This window comes from Tiliqua scincoides, chromosome 1 (genome assembly GCF_035046505.1).
Source record: "Tiliqua scincoides isolate rTilSci1 chromosome 1, rTilSci1.hap2, whole genome shotgun sequence".
In the NCBI taxonomy this organism is placed as follows: Eukaryota; Metazoa; Chordata; class Lepidosauria; order Squamata; family Scincidae; genus Tiliqua; species Tiliqua scincoides.
Genome location: NC_089821.1, coordinates 180,466,720 through 180,485,756, shown reverse-complemented (window position 1 = coordinate 180,485,756; position 19,037 = coordinate 180,466,720). Strand labels below are relative to the sequence as shown.

Sequence of the window (19,037 nt, the reverse complement as noted above, 5' to 3'; positions counted from 1 at the left end):
TTTCTGAGTCCTTGCTGAGCCATTGGCCTGGTTTGGGAATATTTTTCCCCTTCAGTCAGCTGTAATGGTAATTGAAGCAGTTAATAAGGCAAGGCTTATCAATACATTTTGTCTCGTCACCAGCTCATAGCAACGCGGCATTTAAATTCAAGGAGATTCTACAAAAAAAATCATTTACAATTAGATAAGACTGTCTTAGAGAATCCAATTTCACCCTTCACCTCCTTCCACTCATGCCCCCCAACTTTGGCATTTGCACAAAATGTTTGCCACAATACAAGACTTAACACAGTTTAAAAAGCTTTTGTTGTTTATTGTTAAGACGTTCATTAAAGGACACACCATGTCTTTTGTAACGTAAGATCTCTAAATTATTCCACAGATTTTTTTAAAAGTTGTAACCTTTCAATTTTTAGCCATGAATTATGTGCAGAGGGCTTTTAACGTACAAGTTTTGTTTAGTACCTCCATCAAGATATGTCAGTATATTAATGCAATAACTCTTAAACAAGCAGCATAAAGTTGGATAATTAATATTCTGCATAGCAAACAATGTTTTAAAAATCCTGGTCTTGGTTTTGTTTTTTTTAAGGGTTCGTTCTTACTCTTAGCACAATCCAGAACTAAGTTTCACTGAGTTCAGTGACAGAATTACTCTCAGGGAAGTGTGCGTAGGATGGCAGCCTGAGTAATGTGGTATTTGGTGGGGGTGGAGTCCTGAATCTGGCACTTCCCTCCTTTCCCCAGGTCTGATGTCTGGCATTTCCCTCCTTTCCCCAGGTCTTGACATTTTGATGTCAGGATCAAAATTATTAAACTCCATTGCCACCACAAAGATGAAGCTAGGCAGAGAGACACTGTCCTCAGAAGTCTCTCCCAATTTTGTGGAGAATTTCCCCAAATCCTGCCAAAGAGCACGTAGTAAAGGAAGACTGGGACTAGGCCAGGGTTTGTCAAACCATGGATTGGCACCCACTAGGTGGGTTGTGAGCTAGTTTCAGGTGGGTCGTGTGGCACATAGCTCAGCTGCCACTGAAAATACAGGGTACAGAGTTGCTGGGCAGGGCGGGCTACCAATGAAAGAAAAGCATGGTGCTTTGCCCTGACTAGGTCGGAAGCTGGAAAGGCGAGAGAGCTGTGTGATTGGAGAAGGATCCAAGTCTGTGTTCTGCTTTGACTTCAAAGCTGGAATTCCAAGCTATACATAATAACAGCACAAGTGCTCTATTTAATGGGACCTTTGACTGGTCCAGCTTAGGTTTGAAGTATAAACTGATTATGTCACTTTCAGCCACAACATCACTTCCAGGTTAATGACATCACATCCATGGGTCCTGACAGATTGCTGTTCTAAAAAGTGGGTCCCAGTGCAAAAACGTTTGAGAACCACTGGACTAGGCTGTCACCAAGTTCAGCCAGCTATAAGATTAAGAGATAAGAGATAAGAGATGATAAGATAAGCCAGCTATAAGATAAAATACAAAAAGAGTTTATTAAAAATACAGCGGGAGGGTAGCTTATGTTGTCCTGATGTTTATAACTCCAACCTGTTGGACAAATCTGTCTCATTCCATCCCTCTGGACGAGTTTGCAACATACCATCACTTCACTGTCCTGTAGAAAAAAGGAGCAGATGGGTCTGGTTTCATTGATGCATTTGACTGCTTGTTTTGCATTTGTGTGAGTTTAGGGCACTGCTTTATTTCTTAAATGAAAGAGGGCTTTGGAAGTTAGTGTCTAGATAAAGAAACAAACAAGATGCTCAAGATAAAACACTAACAATGGGCAACACTTGAAGATAGTTCTTTCAGCTGCTTCTTGTCTCTAGGAAAGTTAGTCAAAAATGGTTTGAAACATTGAAACTGCAGCTTTTTGCATAGTGATGAGTTCAATGGAGGGCACTTGGGAGTAAGTGTAGGATCAGACTATCAGCCCTACTTTATGACTGCACAAATAAGGGATGTTCTTTGTATCTATTGCTGCAGACTTTCTTGAGAACTCAGTTCTAGCCTTCCCCTCACTGCCATTGCAGCCATCCCAAAAAGTGTGCAGTATCCAGCAGGGGTGGGTGGATCAGGAAGCTTCAGAGGTGAAAGGAAAATTATTTCCCATTATTATCATTTTATTAAGAATATTTACATACCATTTTTCAACAGAAAAAAGTTCACTAAGCGGTTTACAGAGGAAAAATCAACTAAATGGCTCCCTGGCCCAAAAGAGCTTACACTCTCTACATAAAAATGCAGAACACCACCAGTAAATGGCCACTAGAAAAGACATGTACTGGGGTGAAGAAGGACAGTTACTCTCCCCCTGCTAAATGTAATAGGAGCACCAATTGAAAAAGTGCTTCTTTGCCCAGGGCACCCCTTACCGCTCCGTGAGAATTCTGCTTTGCAATAGGTCTCCTTAGACCTGTGCCAGCTCTGTAGCTAGCATGAGTCCAAGGAGAAGAAAGGAGCTGGATAACTCAAAAAAAAGAGGGCATTGGATCAGGCATGTGCCATTGTCACTGGATCAACCCCTCCTGCCACTTCTGGTGACTCTTATCTTCTTGTAAATGAAGCCAGAATTTTGTACATCAGCAATTGATTATTTGCTGTACCTGAAGCTGCCTCCAAGTCTTCTTCTGGAGCTATTTCAAGTTTAATTTGTTGATTGTATTTTACTTCAACATTTGACATCTCTTGGTAGCAGAAAACAGTTGACTAGATGCATGTCCACTTGCTTGTCATGCAGTGTAGTCTTATGCATGTCCACTTAGGTTTCAGTGGGACTTTCTATTAGGGAAGTGAACATAGGGATGCAGCGTTCCAGTTGGATGACTTGAATTGGGGGAACCATGTTGTTCAGCTAAGTTAGACACAGGATGAATGTGAAAAGAGAGTTTCGCTTTCTCTTCCTTGTGATCCTCCTCTAATTATTAGCAAAGTCTGCATGCGGCTAGGTAGGAAAAGAAGCATGTGGTTTCCCTGTGGTTTTCTGTGTCCTTGTTAGACGAAATCTCAAGGCTCCTCTTCAGACCTTTGTTTTACCAATTGCTAACTATTTCAATCCTCTTAAGAGCCTATGAATGCACCTTGTTAATCAGCTGGAAACGGTCACTGTGGGATACAAGCACTGTCTCCTTTATGTTGCAAGGCAGCTCAGGTGGCGCCTTCCTGGCGAATGTGTTTCCTGCTTTCCCCCCCAAAGACTGATACAGACAAGGGATCAGCCTTGGGCAGTGGTGTACCTGGGGGGCAAGGGTGGCAGATGCCCCAGGCACCATGCCTGTGGAGGAGGTGCCATCAGCCTCAGCCCTTCCCGCCCATTTTTAAAAAAAGATAAACTCTTCTTAAAGATATCTTCTTTAAGAAAATAAGAAGCTCTGTTGGCTTCTTAAAAAACACCCTCTTCCCAATGAAGGAGGTGGAGGTCCAGAATCGTGGCTGAAGTGGCTGCAAGTTTCAGCCACTCCAGGCACGATTGTACATTGCTCTGAGCCACCCCCCTCCTCTGATAAGAGGAAAGACACAGCTCAGAGTGGTGTAGAATCATGCTGGGGGTGGCTGCAACTCCCAGCACAATGCTGCTCTGGGACACATCTTTCATCTCCTCCAAGGAGACAAAAGACTTGGCCCAGAGCAGCATGGTATCGACCCTAGAGTAGCTGTGAATTGCAGGCACTCTGAGCACTATTCTTCAACACTCTGGTCCACCCCTCTTCCTCTCCTCCTTTATAGGAGAAGAGGAAAGATGTGGCACAGACCAACCCAGAATCACACCGGGAGTGAATAAAACACCTGGTGCAATGCTGCTCTGTGTCACGTCATTCCTCTATAGGAGGAGAGGAAGGGGGTGGCCCAGAGTGGCATGCAATTCGCAGCCACTCCATGTGCGATTCCATGCCACTCTGGGCCGCATCTTTTGTTCCCTTGGAGGAGAGGAAAGACACATCCCAGAGCAACACCACCTTGGGAATGGCAGGGTCTGAGAGGAATTTTATCAGGGGGTACGAAGTTTCTTTTGGGTCCCTTTGCAAAGGGTGAAACAGTGGGGGAGAGTGGTGATAGGCAAGCAGAATAGGGGCAGGGAGGGGCAAAGCAGGGTGAGGAGAGGGTAGAGACAGCTGGAAAAGTCTTTGGAGCCCAGGTTTACCCACCCACATGACATTAGTAGTGTCCCCAGCATCCCCAGTCATGGTAGTGACCCCAGCATCCCGTACAGGCAACAAGACTGAGTAGATAGGAAAATGTCAGATCCCAGGAAATTTCTGGGCCCCCTCCTTTGGCTTCTTGGCCCCCCTTTTGACCTTGGGCCTGGTACAAATTACCCCCTTTACCCCCCTCTCCTAGGCCCTGGGGAATGGCAGCCACTTCTGGCGCCATTCCGCACCACTCTGGGCTGCTTCTTTCCTCTCCTTAGAGGAGAGGAGGGGGTGGCCCAGACAGGTGCAGAATTGCACTGGGAGAGGCTTCAACTCCTGGCATTGTAGTGATGACTTCACTGCAATTACTTCTGGATTAGGGGGTGGGGAGCGGCAAAGTGAGAGGCGGCCCCGGATGGAAACAAGCCCAGGACCATCTCTGGCCCTGAGGCTCTAGTCTGGAAACACTGCACTGACTTTGGGATGTGTTTGAATGCAGTCTTGTAAATCTGCCATTTTGTTCAAAGTGATGTTTTGCTCGTGTTGCATGTGAAAGCAAGAGAATTTCATAACTTGTGTATTTCTAGCCTGCATTCTTGCTGGTTCAGCTATTATCGGCCATTTCCCTTTCTTTTTCTGCCACAGGACTAACCCACAGAGGGATATGTTGGGCTGTCAGTAAAGGATTTACCAGTCATTTGTGTTGTGCCCATTTGTCACAAAAACGAAATAGTAAATTTTGAGAACATTCAAAATAACATGTTATTTCAGAAGCAATTTAAAATGGTCTGTAATGAAAATTTTAAAACCAGCTCTCCCTTTCTGCAGAGCCCAAAGGTGTACACATTTGATCCCGGTTGCCTAGAGCAACATTGGGCAGAAATGGCTTAAGGCAATAGTCCTACACACTTACCTGGGAGTAAGTGCTACTGAATTCAGTGGAGGAGATATGCATAAGATTGCAGTGTAAGAAACATCTTTAGAATTGGCAGGTCAAGGAAGTGACCTGAATGCAATCCAGCCCGATTAAAATTTGTTTGTTAGATATTCTATGATTATATGTTTGGCTTTGCAATCAAGGTATATTAAACCTCTCTCTGGGAAGTGATTCTTCTGCAGTTTAAGAATTTCTAATTTTTGTCCAATATATCTTATTGTCTGATTTAATTGAGTAGAACACATTGTAATAGGCTCAAATGTTCCTTTTCTTTTATAGTCTCCAGAGGGTGCTGAAGGCAAAGATGCAGCAAAACTAACAAAACAAGAGGCAAGTGTGACTCCCTCCTTTGCTTTCCCCCAATTCTTTCTTTTATGGTAACTCTGTAATATGGCATCTGTATGGCTGTATAGTAGAGAACTGAGTGGACCAGGATTCTATCTACAGCCAAAGAAGTGGTGCATAGTGGGTTGGGCCAACAGTCTTGTGTATTCTGTCAAAATAAAATGTAAATATAACAGCTCAGTAATCCAGCATATCTGGGTAAAGAAAAATCTTAAGAACTCCAATTAGTGGAAAAAGTTCAGTTTGTGCAAGGGGAAATGGGCAGTTTTTACTAGTCCTCCTTTTGTTTGCATCTTCAAGAGCTGATTTCCAGGGTGCTACAGAGGGATTTTTTTTTTTTTGCTAATTTAAGAGAGGGGCAGGAAAGTATGCAGACAGCTAAAGCTTCCCACAAACTCCGTCAACTCCTGAGGCGTCACTATTACTGTCCACATGACACTAGCTTATCTTTGCAATGAGAGGAGCTGGAAACTTGATTTAGAGACCAGAACGCTGAGGGGTATTTAATTTGGTGTCAGGTGAGAGTTGCTATACTGTAGTGACTAATGGCCCAATCCTATTGAATGATTATGCCAGTGAAACATGCATTCCACCAATGTAATCACCTTTATGGCTGTCACAAATGCAACTAGACCAGTGCACATGGGCTGACCTCAGCAGCAAAGGGCCAACTCCATATGCCAACAGACAACAGATGCCAATTGGAGGAGATGAGTTGCTACACAACATATGTTCACATTGCTTCAGTACTCTGAACACTTTAAAAAGCTCCAAAAATACTAAGCTCTATTCAGTCCATCGCAGGTCCAGGACTCATGCACAGGGAAATTATCATAGGTCATTATCACTGTTTTATCCCTCACCCTGTGGCACATGAGTATTCAGCGCACCAGGTTGTTATGGGAAATAAGAAGCTCTCAGAGACTACCCCATTTTCTGTAAGGTACTAGCACAGTGCCCCCAGATGTGCTGCTGTGTTCTGTGCCATCAAGCGAGAGCAAAACAGCTCAACTTTAAATGCCCTTAGGGGAGATAAAGGGGGGCACAAATTTAGTAAGCAAGCAAGCAAACAAATAAATGGATCTCTCCTTTCACAGGTACTGTGGTCATGATGGGCTGTGTTGGGCACTGATTGTTATTCCAGGTCTCACACTCTCATGGTGTAATCACATGGAACCCACATTTCTCTAGCTAAACCTAGCAGTAGCCAGCAGCAGTAGCCAGCTGCTGCTCACATTTTTTTTAAGTCATTGCTGTTGTCTTGTAAATCTGAGAGATGTGCAAATGCATTATGAGAGTTGGAGTTCTAGGAATCTCTGAGGGCATGTCTGCTCTGCAATTGAACTCATTTCCATCTGGCATCATGTTGGGTCACTTCGTTGGTCTGCTGCAGTGACAGCATGAAGGCAGTGGGTTGCGCCTTGGAGTGGGGATGAACAGTGGAGTTGGGATCCTTGGGAGCTGTTCTGTTCTTCCTTAGGAATGCCTGGGAAGCAGTTTCTACTATCTTGCATAATCTTGGAGCTTTTTTTATTCTTTCAAAAAAGGTCTCTTGTAAGAACAGATCTTTATTTTGCATGTTTCATGTATTTAAAAAAAAAACTTTGTCCTCCTGTAGAGTCCAGTTAATGCATTCACACAGTTTGGGAGTGGGTGGGAATCAGCTACACAGTGACGAGAGTTATAATTGGTCCTGTCTCTATTGGATTTTTAATCTATTTCAACACTTTTTGTTTTCTTTCAAAAATGGTGGTTCTGAAATACATATGGCGTTGCCATACATTCACCTTTTGTGCAACAGGAGAAATGTGATATTAGATCACACCACCACACCACAAGTGTCTGCCTTTTGACAATGTGGATGATGCAGAAATGATAAGGTACAGCAGAGAGGCCTAAGCCTCCTTGAAGAAAAATATCATCTTGGATCACGTTTCTCTGCAGTCTTCCTTCAGAGTGCCCCTGAATTGCCCAGTTTGTATAATTACCTGAGTGCTTCTCCATAGGTGTAACAGGAAAGCATGACTATACTAACAGCCCAATTCTATCCCCCACCGCCTTCCACCATGAAGCTGCGCCAACAGAATGCGGGGAGGGGGAGCAGACAGCCAGTAAAGGTAAGTAAAAATAATTTTTACTTACCTCCCCGTAGGCTGTCTGATCACCAGTGGATCTCCTAGGACCCACACCTGAGATATTTCTGGTGTAAGTCTGAAGAGAGGAAAGGGGCAGATTTGGGGCAGGAAATGTAGATAAGATACAGGGTCAGTGACTGCTGTCAAGCTCCCACTTTCCTGAACCACCCATAACCCACTCCCATCGCCACCTTACCTGCTTTGGCATAAGCCTTGTCCCTCAGTGGCAGGCATGTGTTACTTCCAGCTATTTGCACTGGCAGTTCCAACACACTTAGCAGCTATGTGCTATTTGCAGCACCACTGTGGCCTTTGTGACATTGGATCACAAGATCGGCTGTTGTAAAGGCCTCATAAGATTAAGCCATAATTCCCCTACTTATGGAGATGTTAGGTTCTGGAGGGTCACTTGTAACTTCAGACCACCGTAGATTAGAACAGCTGGTTCTTGCCAGCCCAGCACTATTGCCTCTGCATGGAAGCACCAGCAAAGGACATACAGTGCCTGCATGGAAGTACCACCCAGCCATCTAGAACTTGGACGTCCATAAGTAAGATGTCCATAAGTCAGGGAATGTGTATGCTCCTCCGCAATGTCTACTGTGTAACATATGACACAGTTATGTATACTGGTGATCCATGAAATCTGTCCCCATTTTCCTTTAGGTAGAAGGCTCATTTGAGTCATCCATGCATATGGCCGCATCATTGTATGCGCCATGGATTATAGCAAGCTTTCATGCTTTCTGAACTTGCTTTGCAGTAGCTGCTTTGGTCATTCTGTGAATCTGGTGTGAACATGCAGAGCTTCTCTCATGACCAAACAATAAGCTCAGAATGAATTGCTTCAGCAGGTTTGAGCCCAACATGTTTCATTCTGCAAACTAAGAATTCCTCAGAGGACCATTCTTTCATGAAGCCAAATCTGCATATCCAACTCTCTGCAGTATAATACTCTGGGCACAGTCCAGTGGGAAGTTGTCTTGTTCAAATCCCATTAAACTAGGGGTCCTGCTACACAGCTCCTTTTGTTTCTTTGACCTTGTCAGTAGATTGTGCTGTATTCAGTGTTCCATGGAAGCCCATTTTATAGTCTGAGGTGTTTAGATCTGGAGCCAAAGGTGCATTCAAAAGAATTTGGTTGATGTAGCCTTTGATATTAAACAGTTCTTGATATGTAGGATATTTGTGACATTCTCACTATCAAATCTCCAGATTTGCATTTGCCAGATCCTTTCCCAGGCTAGCCCACGTTTTCTTTACTCAGACTTAACCAGCAGAATGGCTGGTGTAGCTCCTAGGAGAGCCATAGGGTATCGGTCAGCCTCCTTGAAGGGTATTGTTTTTACTTACCTCCTGTTGGCTGTCCGATAGCCCCCACCACCACTTGATGTAATGTGTACTCTTTCAACTTGGCTACATTGGCGCCAATGATGGGGGACAGGAGTGGGTGGTTAATTTTTTGTGCAATTTCTTTTTTGCCTAGTGATCACATGATTTTTCTGTATATTAATAATTTTGAATTATTATGCATGTTCTTTGATGCCATGTTACAATGCCAGTATGCATAAAAAAAAATCCTAATTTGAAAGACACATTTTTATTTACCAAGTTTCTACAATAATTAACAATGAATTGCTTCTCCTCTGAAGCACTTTAATGTTCTCCAGAGGGCACATCTGAACTTGGAAAACCTTCATCTTAATTGTAAGAAACTAGAATTGTAAAAATTTGTGAAGCATGTGAAGGTAGCTGGCTTGAGGCTATGTTGTCATTGTTTAAAACCAGTTGATTATATAGGAGAAAATACTTTTTTGAAACAATAGCAATCACTCTTCATAGCTCCTGAAGGATGTGGCAAGCTCTTTGGAAGTTTACCTCAACTTGACATTGGTATGATGTAGTTAACTAGTTCACTTCATCTCTCTAACTCAGAGCCCCTGTGTCTGCTCTAACAAAATTCCTGTAAATACAAGCTCCCCCCCCCCTTCTTGATTTACAGTTCCATGCACACAGGCAGCATTTGGAGGCCAGACTGGCTTCTCCACTGACTCGCAGCTGAAAAACAAAGCATCAAAATATCCATAAGCCAATATTTTATCCTCTCATTTTGAAAAAAGAAAAGATGACCAAAGTGTATGTTTGCAGTGTCACGGAGGAAATGGTAGCATTAAAAAGAACATATTTCAGATAGCTCACAGTCAAATCTGAAGACTTGGTGTGCTCTGCTGCCGGACTCAGTAGTGAAAAGCAGCATTCGACACACAAGCAGTAACTGCAGGAACATTCACCTAATATTGCGGGCCAGTGCACATTTGTAGGAGGATGGTTGTAGAGAAGGAACTGTACCCATTTTGGAGTGCTAGGAAAAGAAGCTGTAGCATCGTGGCAGAGGTTACTTGGTGGCAAGGGTCAGTACCTGCAACTTCAGTTGAGAGGATCTCAGGCTGCATAGTTGGAAAAGGCCTGTCTGTAATCCTGGAGAATTGCTGTTCTTTAAGATTAGTTGTGCTTAGCTGGATAGGCTGTTGGGCTGGCTAGGTATCAGCAGACAGCTTCTAATGCATGCCAGTCCCTTCCTGCTGAAAATGACTGCTATTGCAACCAAATCAGCCGCCTTCAATATTCAGGTGAAAATTAGCTTTTAGGTTTTTTTAGGATGTACTGAAAACCAGGAAAACAAGGTTTTATGAGGATTGACCTGGAGTATAAAATCCAGGCAAAAATATCTTCAACAGTATGTGCTATAGTTAACCTTTGCAAACATTGTACCCATTCGGGAACCAGGAGGGCATGAAAAGATTGGATTCCTTCTGCCATTATTGTAGTACTCTCTTTTACTGGTGACCTGAAGAGTGATCTGCTTAGCACCAATAAATACAGTGGGACTCTCTGAGTTGGCCTTAGTCCTTTCTCGCTTTGCTAGAGCAGGAGGTGCACGCGTGCCCTGCCAATATTGGATGTCCGTTTTTCCACCCGCTTGCCGTGGCAGTGTTTCAGACTTCTAGTGTGGCAGATCCACAGTCAGGATGCTGTTTCCATTTTTCCTGATATACTTTTGTTGGATCAGGAGAACAGCACAAGGCCCAACTAGATGTGCAGGCAAGTGTGTGCTTTTGACCCCTTGATCTTCTCTGGGCTTTTTTCTAAAAAACCAGTATGCTTAAACTGAAAGCCAAATTAGGCTTTTTTTTAAAAAGAAAAAAACAAACTATAAATAGCATGCAGGATATGTGTGTGGATGTGTGTGTACACATACATATGTACATTTACAATTGGGATATTAATTATATCAGGAACTGCTGAAGCTCCCCATACTCCCCATCACAGTTCTGAGCATTTCATAAGCTTCTCTCCCCATGCTGTTGGTAAAATAACCATACCAGGAAAAAATGGCTCAAAGCACACATTTGTGTGCACATCAAGTCAGTGTTGCTAGGGACCCAAGTGTGCAGCATGCAAGCAATGAGCCTTTATCTTCTGTGTCAGGACTAACGTATTACAATGGACAGTAACATTCTTTCTGATGTTAAAAGGTCTTTAAATAAGCCACACGCTCTCCCACATACAAATGCGTTCCTGCTTTTCTTGCCTACACTCCCTTTCCACCCTTATTTTGAAAAGGATCAGTAAATGAAACATGCAATGTGTAGAGTCATGTTTTCAGTTGCATCAGAGTATCAGTGTGGATTTAGTGAAACCATGGGTGCTTAGACCCAAAGTTTGACTAAATGTCCGGTGTTTGGGAGTTCACAGAATCCTTTTTTGAAAATTATTTTTCCAAGCATCAGTCATGTTGATTTGGAGGTTTTGCTTATTTACTTCAGACTTTTAGTCTGAATGACCATTTTTGCTCATTCAGTCACAGATTCTGAATCTGTGAAGAAACAAACACAGTTGCAAAATAGGTAGATAAAATCCCAAAATGTAGAAAATGAATAAATGGTCTTCTGGGCAAGTACATTATGTGCATCTAAAATAATAATCCCTCAGGATGCAAAAACCTTTGCATTTGGTTTAATAAAGATGTCTGTTGTCTTACAGGTACATTTTATTTTGTTCACAAATGAGTGACAGATTTTTACCTTGTTTGGATGTGAACTGCTGCAAACCTACAAAGATATTTTCTTTCCCTTTTATAGCCAACAAGACGATCTGCAAGATTGTCAGCCGTAAGTATTTGTAACAGCTGTTTGAGTAAACATGAAGGCACATTCTCACTTATTCCTGAACATACAGATGGACCCTGATCATGCCATTCAGTGGTGGGTAAAACAAGGTAATTTTAAGTTGGTCTTTAACCTTGAAACCGATTCCATGGCTCTGCCCTGGCTGGAGGGTATTGTCTTCCAAAGGCTGAAGAGAGTCTCCAGGATATTTGCAAGACATCTTTTTTATTGGTTCATTTGTAAAAGTGCCCAATTACTCATCACAGCCTGTTGCACAGTGTTCAGATTAGCCAAACTCATAAAAATTCAAAGCATATGCTGTATATTTGCTGATGTCAACAAAAATAGTGATTGACAGAGGGTAGTTTTTGTTTTTTTTAATGAATTTGGTCCTGTTTGTGTAATTTGGCTGGTTCATCCCATTTCCTTCACAGAAAAAATGTTTACTATGTATATGTGTCAACTGACAATTTCAGGAGATTCTTGCCAAGGGCTTCTCATAATACAAGAGGCTTCTCATTGTAACAAGCGGAGAAGACTTTCTGTCATGTTGATGATATGTATAAGAGAGCTTTGATTTAAGTGGTAAAAGCATATTGACAGAAACCACCTCTGACTTCTTTGGCATCTTATGCGAAGAAATGGAAAGATAGGGTGACCTTTGGTGGTAACTACTAACTGTGGGACTCTCTGTAAATATTTCCTAGAAACCAGCTCCAGCAAAACCTGAGCCTAAGCCAAGGAAAACCACCAAGGTAAAAATTTATCTTTTAAACTCAGTTTTCTTCCCTCTGCACATTAGGGGCATCCATTTGTTCAGTCTTCCCAAAATGAACTTAATGGAAGCTCTTGTGGTGCCATCCAATGTGTGATTACTCAGAAGTAAGTCATACTGTGTCCAGTGGGGCTTCCTCCCAGGAGAGTGTTAGTAGATTTGCCCTGTTAATCATTAATCAGGAGTCCCAGCTCAGTAGAGAAGCACATGCTTTGCATTCAAGAGGTCTCCCAGGTTCAGCTCCCAGCATCTCCAGATAGGTTGAGAAGGTTCCCTCTCTGGAACCCTGAAGAACCACACCCTCCCCTGTGATGGTATACTATAGACAGTACAGGCATCCCCAGCTTAATTGACAGAGCACTGTTGAAAACCAGAATTTGTCAAATAACGGCACACACTCTATTTTAGTCTGCAAATGCAAAATGGCCACCAAAAATGTAAATATCACTTGCAAATGCATGTGGAAGCCTAAATAAAACACTGTATATGCAAAATTATTGCAAATATGATGAAATAGTTTGAAAGAGTGGACCATGTGTCAATGTATGACTTCTGGTTATAATTGAAATGCATTGAAATAGTGGACTTTCGAAAAGCATACTGTTGAAAAGGGGGGGATACTTCTACTTTTATAGATAAACTAATGATCCTACTCAATATAAGGCAATTTCAAATGCTCATTAGTTGTAGCTAAATTGCTATAAACTGAAGTAACTGAAATGCATTTCTGATAAACACAAGAAATCGCAACAGCTGTATGTCAGTAGGCCCTGTTTATTTCTCTAGAGTTTTTGCAACAGCATCAAGGCACAAGGTTGCAGCCAGAGGTTATCACATAATGTAGTGGTTCTCACACATTTAGCACTAGGACCACCTTTTAGAATAAGAATCTGTCAGAACCAATGGGAAGTGATGTCATGATTGGAAGTGACATCATGAAGCAGGAAGAATTTTAACAATCCTAGGCTGTAATCTTACCCACACTTACCCAGGAGTAAGTCCAGTTTACTATCATTGTTGAAAGAATATACATAGTAGCTTGTTAAAAGTACAGGTCTGTAATATTTCCCCAAATGCAGTCATATACCATGGGAGAATGTCTAATATATTAAAAATAAAATATTGAAATGAATGGAGACCCACCTGAAATTGGCTTGCAACCCACCTACTGGGTCCTGACCCACAGTTTGAGAAACACTGACATAATGCATCATAAATTACACAAACCAGGGAAAAATTTTATTGTCCAGAGGTAAACACATATAAAGTCTAATTATGGGAATAAGAGAGAGAGAGAGAGAGAAATCAACTACTGTACTTTGTGCTTCACAAAATTATAAATTCAAAGTCGCTGAATTGTATTTTGGCCCTGTTCTCTGTCTTATGCATGTGTGAACATGCATGTGGAAAACATAACTGCCATGGTTTTTATTTTGTAAACAGTATCTTAGAGCTTCTTTCTTGGTAGTGTGATCATACCACCTTTTAAATTTCATTTTTTCTTGAAAGCCAAACAAATCCCTTAATTTTCATAGAATGCGAAAATAAAATGAAGCCTCCCAAGGTTAATTATTTTTCCAGAATAAGGTCCATCAAATTTAGAGAAAATTAGCACAAGTTCCATACACTTTTGTAGAGGCCGTTTAGACCCAAGAGCAATGAAATTCTGTATTTTGACTTCCCTGCAAGTGCCCACAGCTGTAGCTATCTCCTGTTTGGGGAACCAAACAGCCTTGGTTAAGGCAGTGTTGATGCCTGCCTTACAAATTCCCCATAGAGGTGCCAGCAGCACGTGTAGCCTCTGAAGTTGGGCGCAGTTATAACAGCGTAATTTTTTGGGGGGCGTGGATGTCAACATAATTTACAATATAGTGATAAAAGCATTAAAAGAAATGAAGAGTATGTTTAATGTGTTTTATTTTTAAGGGCTGTGCAGTACTATTAATCCTAATTAGGCATAGTGCCCAATTGTTTTTCAACATTTGTTGAGCTCTGTCTCTACTCTAACTTACTCTACCTTCTGCTCCTTTTCCCCAAACTTAGCATCAAATATCTTTATAGCAGGGATCTTTGAATGTAATTGCAGCACTAGTCTTGCACTGGTTTTAGAGAGGAATAGAACAAGGCATCTTAAACCCTTTTCTAAAACCATGCATGGCGAAACACCTTTAGAACAAAGCCGCTAGGAGACATTCCTGAGCTTATCCCAAATTTTGTTGTGTTGATGGAAGAGTGAAGCCCTACAAACCTAATATGGATGAATGAAGTCTCCTGATAGCAAACGTCAAGCTCATCCAGTTCACAGCTGGTTGAGCAGCATGGGGAAGGTTCTGCCTGCTTTAGACTTCTCTCCCCCCTCCCCGGAATGTCTTCTCCATGCCCCTGCCCCCATCTGCTGTTCCGCAGCTCGACAGTCTTGGAGACTGCCGCATGCTAGCCCAGCACCGGCTGGCACTGGGCTAGCACTGGCGGGAGCCCGGCATTGAGCCCCGCAAACATGCCTGATGGCACGTTTGCAACTATAGTCAGCAGCACAGAGCTGTGCCACCGACCACATGATTGGGCTCTTAGAGCCTAATCCTATGCATGTCTGTTTAGAAGTAAGTCTTGTTATAGTCCATGGGACTTACTCCTAGGTAAGTGTAGATAGGATTGCGCTGCAAGGCTGCAATTCTAAGTTGCACTGGAACAGGCAGGCCGACTGGCCTGCACTGTATCCAGTGCAAGTTTGAGGCTGACTGCAGGCCAGCCCGGGGCAAGGAGAAATAATTTCCCTTACCCTGGATAACACCGCAGCAGTCCCAATGGGGCTACTCAGATCCACACCACCTATAGAGGTGGCACAAATCCGACCAGCTGCCCAGGAACAGGGCTAGGATTTGGCATAAGTGCCAGATCATGGCCCTGCTTCCTGCCTGCCCACAGGTCTGCCCACCACCTGCCCCCATCCCCAGAACGCTTTCTCCCACCCCCTCACACCAGCCCAGAAAGGCTGGCACAAACTCACCTATCCCGGGGCCAGCAGGGAGGTCATTGCATGTCCTTAAGCTGGCCTCCCTGACTTGAATGGGGGCACAAACATGCTTTACTACATGTTTGCAACTCTCAGAGGCCGGCACAAGGGACTTGTGCCAGCCCAAGGGCGCTTTAGGATTGCACCCTTCATTATTTTCTCTATCCCTTCAAGCACAGCTGGTTCAGAACTAGGCAGGATAGCACAAGTTGAATAGCTGAACACTCAGCTGTGGACTCAGAGCCCAATCCTGTTCAAATTTCGAGCACAGGTGTAGCCACAATGGAGCCCCAAGGTAAAGGAACAAATGTTCCCATACCTTAAGGAGGCCTCTGTGACTGCCTCCCACCACAAGATGCAGGCATGGTCATTGGCACAGCTGCACCAGCACTGGAAAATTGGATAGGATTGGGTCCTCAGTCAATTGCTTGGCTTTCATGGCAGATTGTTGACCTCTGTGGAATGCCCAGGGAGAATGTTTGTTCAGTGTTGGTACATTTTCTATACACAAAATTGAAGTAGTACTTTGTCTCCTTCCACATAAGTTGAAGGAGAGAAGCACAAGTGACTTGGACTCTTCACATCTCATGTATGGGTCTTGAACACAGTGGGGAGAAGCATATTCTCTTGGTGCAGGGACAGAACACACATCTTTCCCCCTTTGCACAAGGACTGGAAGTGGGGAGAGGCAGCAATGGTCACTAGCAGTTACAGAGCAACCCTCAATGTTTTCATTTGAATGGCAGAAGCAAAACACAATTTACATTTTACTTAGAAATTTGCCATTGGTGTCCACCTGTGCAGAGATGTAATTTGACCCCCTGTTGTTCAATCATCCTGATTGAGTTTCAAGACCCAGTTGCTAGTTTTTTCTCTTTTATTGCACAGATGTTGGAGAGGCTGAACATTTTGGGAAGTTTTCATGACTTATTACCCATGCATGTCCCAACTTTCTTGTCTCTTATCAGAAGGAACCTGGAACAAAGGCTAACAAAGGTGCTAAAGGGAAGAAGGATGAAAAGCAAGAAGCAACAAAGGAAGGTACTACACCATCTGAAAATGGTGAAAATAAAGCGGAAGAGGTACTTAACACACAAAGCTCCTGCTGATTCAGTCAGTGTGTTTTGTAATTCAATTTTTCAGCCATTGAAAGCATGTTCATAATATTTCTTTTTATTGCCCCATGATGTTACAGATTCGCATCTCTCGCTCAACTGTTAGTGTTTCAACATCCAGAGGTGCCCCACCCAGCACACTGTCAGTAAAAGGGCAGATTGAAACAGTGAAAGTTAAGGGTACGATAGAGAATTCTGCATGTGTGCAGTGACTAGAGACAGATAGTAGTGTGGTGCTTTTCATTGTGAACAATGGAAGCGGGCAGGTAAGGCTTCTATGGCTTTTGCAAATCAGGAACCAATAATTTAAGAGTGCTTATAGTTGTCCTGTCTGTATAAATGATCATATTTCAAAAGCTTGACTTTGGACTCTTCTAATCATTGAAGCAAAAAGGAAAGATTTCTAGTGTTTGGTTTGGTTTTTTCTCCTTCATTCTGGGGTTTGGTTTTTTGCCTTTTTGAGGACAGGCCTAGAGGAGTGAATGCTGTAACATTTTTTTCTTTACCTTTTTCAGGCACAGAAAACTGAATCTGTAGAGAACAAATGCGCGTAAACTGACATGAACATTTGAGGATGATTTTATGTACCTCTTGGACAACTTTTAAAAGATATTTTTATCAAGTATTTTGTAAATGCTAATTTTTTAGGACTTATGATAAGTTGACAAACTGTATATGAACACGGTCCCTGTCCCCACTCCCCAAACCCCATGCTTCTAGAAATTCCCAATGTTGCCAAGTTAAAAGAAAAAGAAAGAGGGGGGAGTATCAGTTTAACATAGGAAAAAGCATTTGTAAGATTGGACAAGCATTCCGTATTTTCGCTTTTCAGAAATTTATGTCTTGTGCATCTGGTGATGTTTTTACTGTGGGTGTTTGGATTTTTCTTGCAGTTTTTTCTAGAGCAATAATTTGTGGTGCTTTTGTACTTAAGGTTTATGCGATTTTAATGAAACATGTGTAGGTATGGCCACCTGCTGACTATTTTGGGTTATTTGTTTAAAATAAAATCTCTTTGCCAACAAATATAATTTCCCAATATTTTCGGTAAATCTGACAGATGCCTTATAAATACTTCATTCTTTTTAAAAAGATACTAAGCACACTTATTTAGAACTTCATTGATATTGGGGTCCAAGACCATGGAAGTCATTGGGGCTTTTACCACAATCCTAAACATATGTACTTTATAGTAAGGTCCATAGCATCAGACCAGAGTGCTTATATTCCAACTAAGTGATCTGTAGATAAAAGCCAAAGTGCTTTGTGCTCCTCATGCAACATTTACGACATGTGAAGATCTAGCATAAAAATATGTGTAAATGTTGACATACATTTAACAGCCCTGCCCAATTTGTGACTGACTAAGCCAAAAGCAGTCTATCAGCCATGCACTATGATCAGCTAGATATTTCAGAAATTGTACCTCATTTTTGCAGGCAGAACTTTTATTGTGTCCCTGGTGGGTTATCATACATTGCTGATGATCTGTGTTCAGCTGGGTGAGTCACGGATTGTGCAGGGCCTGACAAAAGAACAAGAGGTTCTGTGTACCAAGAGCCTTTTTCTGCATCCTTCTTTGCTACTTCAACTTAAATAGGCTTTATAAATACTGTACTATAACAGCACGATACAAATTGAGCCATGAAAACTGAATTTATTTCTCAGTTAAGCAAGGCAGAGGAATGGCTTTGATTTCATACTTCCTTCTCGTAACCATCACTTTTCTGCTTTATCAGAATTATGACCATATAAACATCTATGAAGCCCCAGTTCCAGTCTGCTCCAATTTTAATCTACATTTGGTCATTTCTCCTGCTTAATCAGAGAAATGACAGCTAATGTATCACAATTGAGGTTGAAACAACCCTGTGTGTGGTACCTGGTAGAGCTGATGTAGATGGAGTATGTTTTAAAAGGTCTGTGGTTGTGATGGTGGTGTTAAATTAGCTGAACAATTTCTAGTACCCATGTTAGCATTGCTTCAGCCCAATACGTGCATCTAGTCATTTCCCCCTTATCTGTTTTTTCTTCTTTTTTGCCTGGGACTTGAATATATCTATTGTTTGTGGGGTGGGAAAGTAAAGGAAAATTATTCTTGTCCTTGGGTAACATTTATTTTTATTGCTACACTGGTGGCTATAATGTCTGGGGATATATGCATGTTTCAGTCAATAAATGAAGTAATTATCATCTAACCCTGGTGTCCTTATTTAGTAGTTGGCAAAAATTGTACCACCCGTAGTAGCATACTACTTTGAAAAATCCCATTCCATTTCAGCAGCTTATCTGTTCAGCTTCTCTGCTACACGCACATTACAGGAGCAAAGCAAAATGATAAACACCTAACAAGAGCATATCTTGTGTTAATATGTCAAATAAATAAGTTGTATATTAAAAAAAAGATTCCAGACAAGTT

The 19,037-nt window shown here is 42.2% G+C and overlaps 1 protein-coding gene across 2 annotated transcripts in view; it reads left to right on the top strand.

Annotated features, from left to right (window-relative positions):
• HMGN3 (high mobility group nucleosomal binding domain 3) overlaps positions 1-18,816 on the top strand; it is a 31,314-nt gene extending 12,498 nt beyond the window's left edge. The window contains exons 2-7 of one of the 2 annotated variants that reach the window (XM_066612463.1): positions 5,346-5,396; positions 7,484-7,528; positions 11,689-11,718; positions 12,423-12,470; positions 16,472-16,585; positions 17,134-18,816. In XM_066612463.1, the coding sequence (XP_066468560.1) occupies positions 5,346-5,396; positions 7,484-7,528; positions 11,689-11,718; positions 12,423-12,470; positions 16,472-16,585; positions 17,134-17,172 (327 nt within the window). In that variant the 3' untranslated portion in view covers positions 17,173-18,816. The other variant, XM_066612462.1, reaches the window with a different exon arrangement.
• The last annotated feature ends 221 nt before the right edge of the window (positions 18,817-19,037 follow it).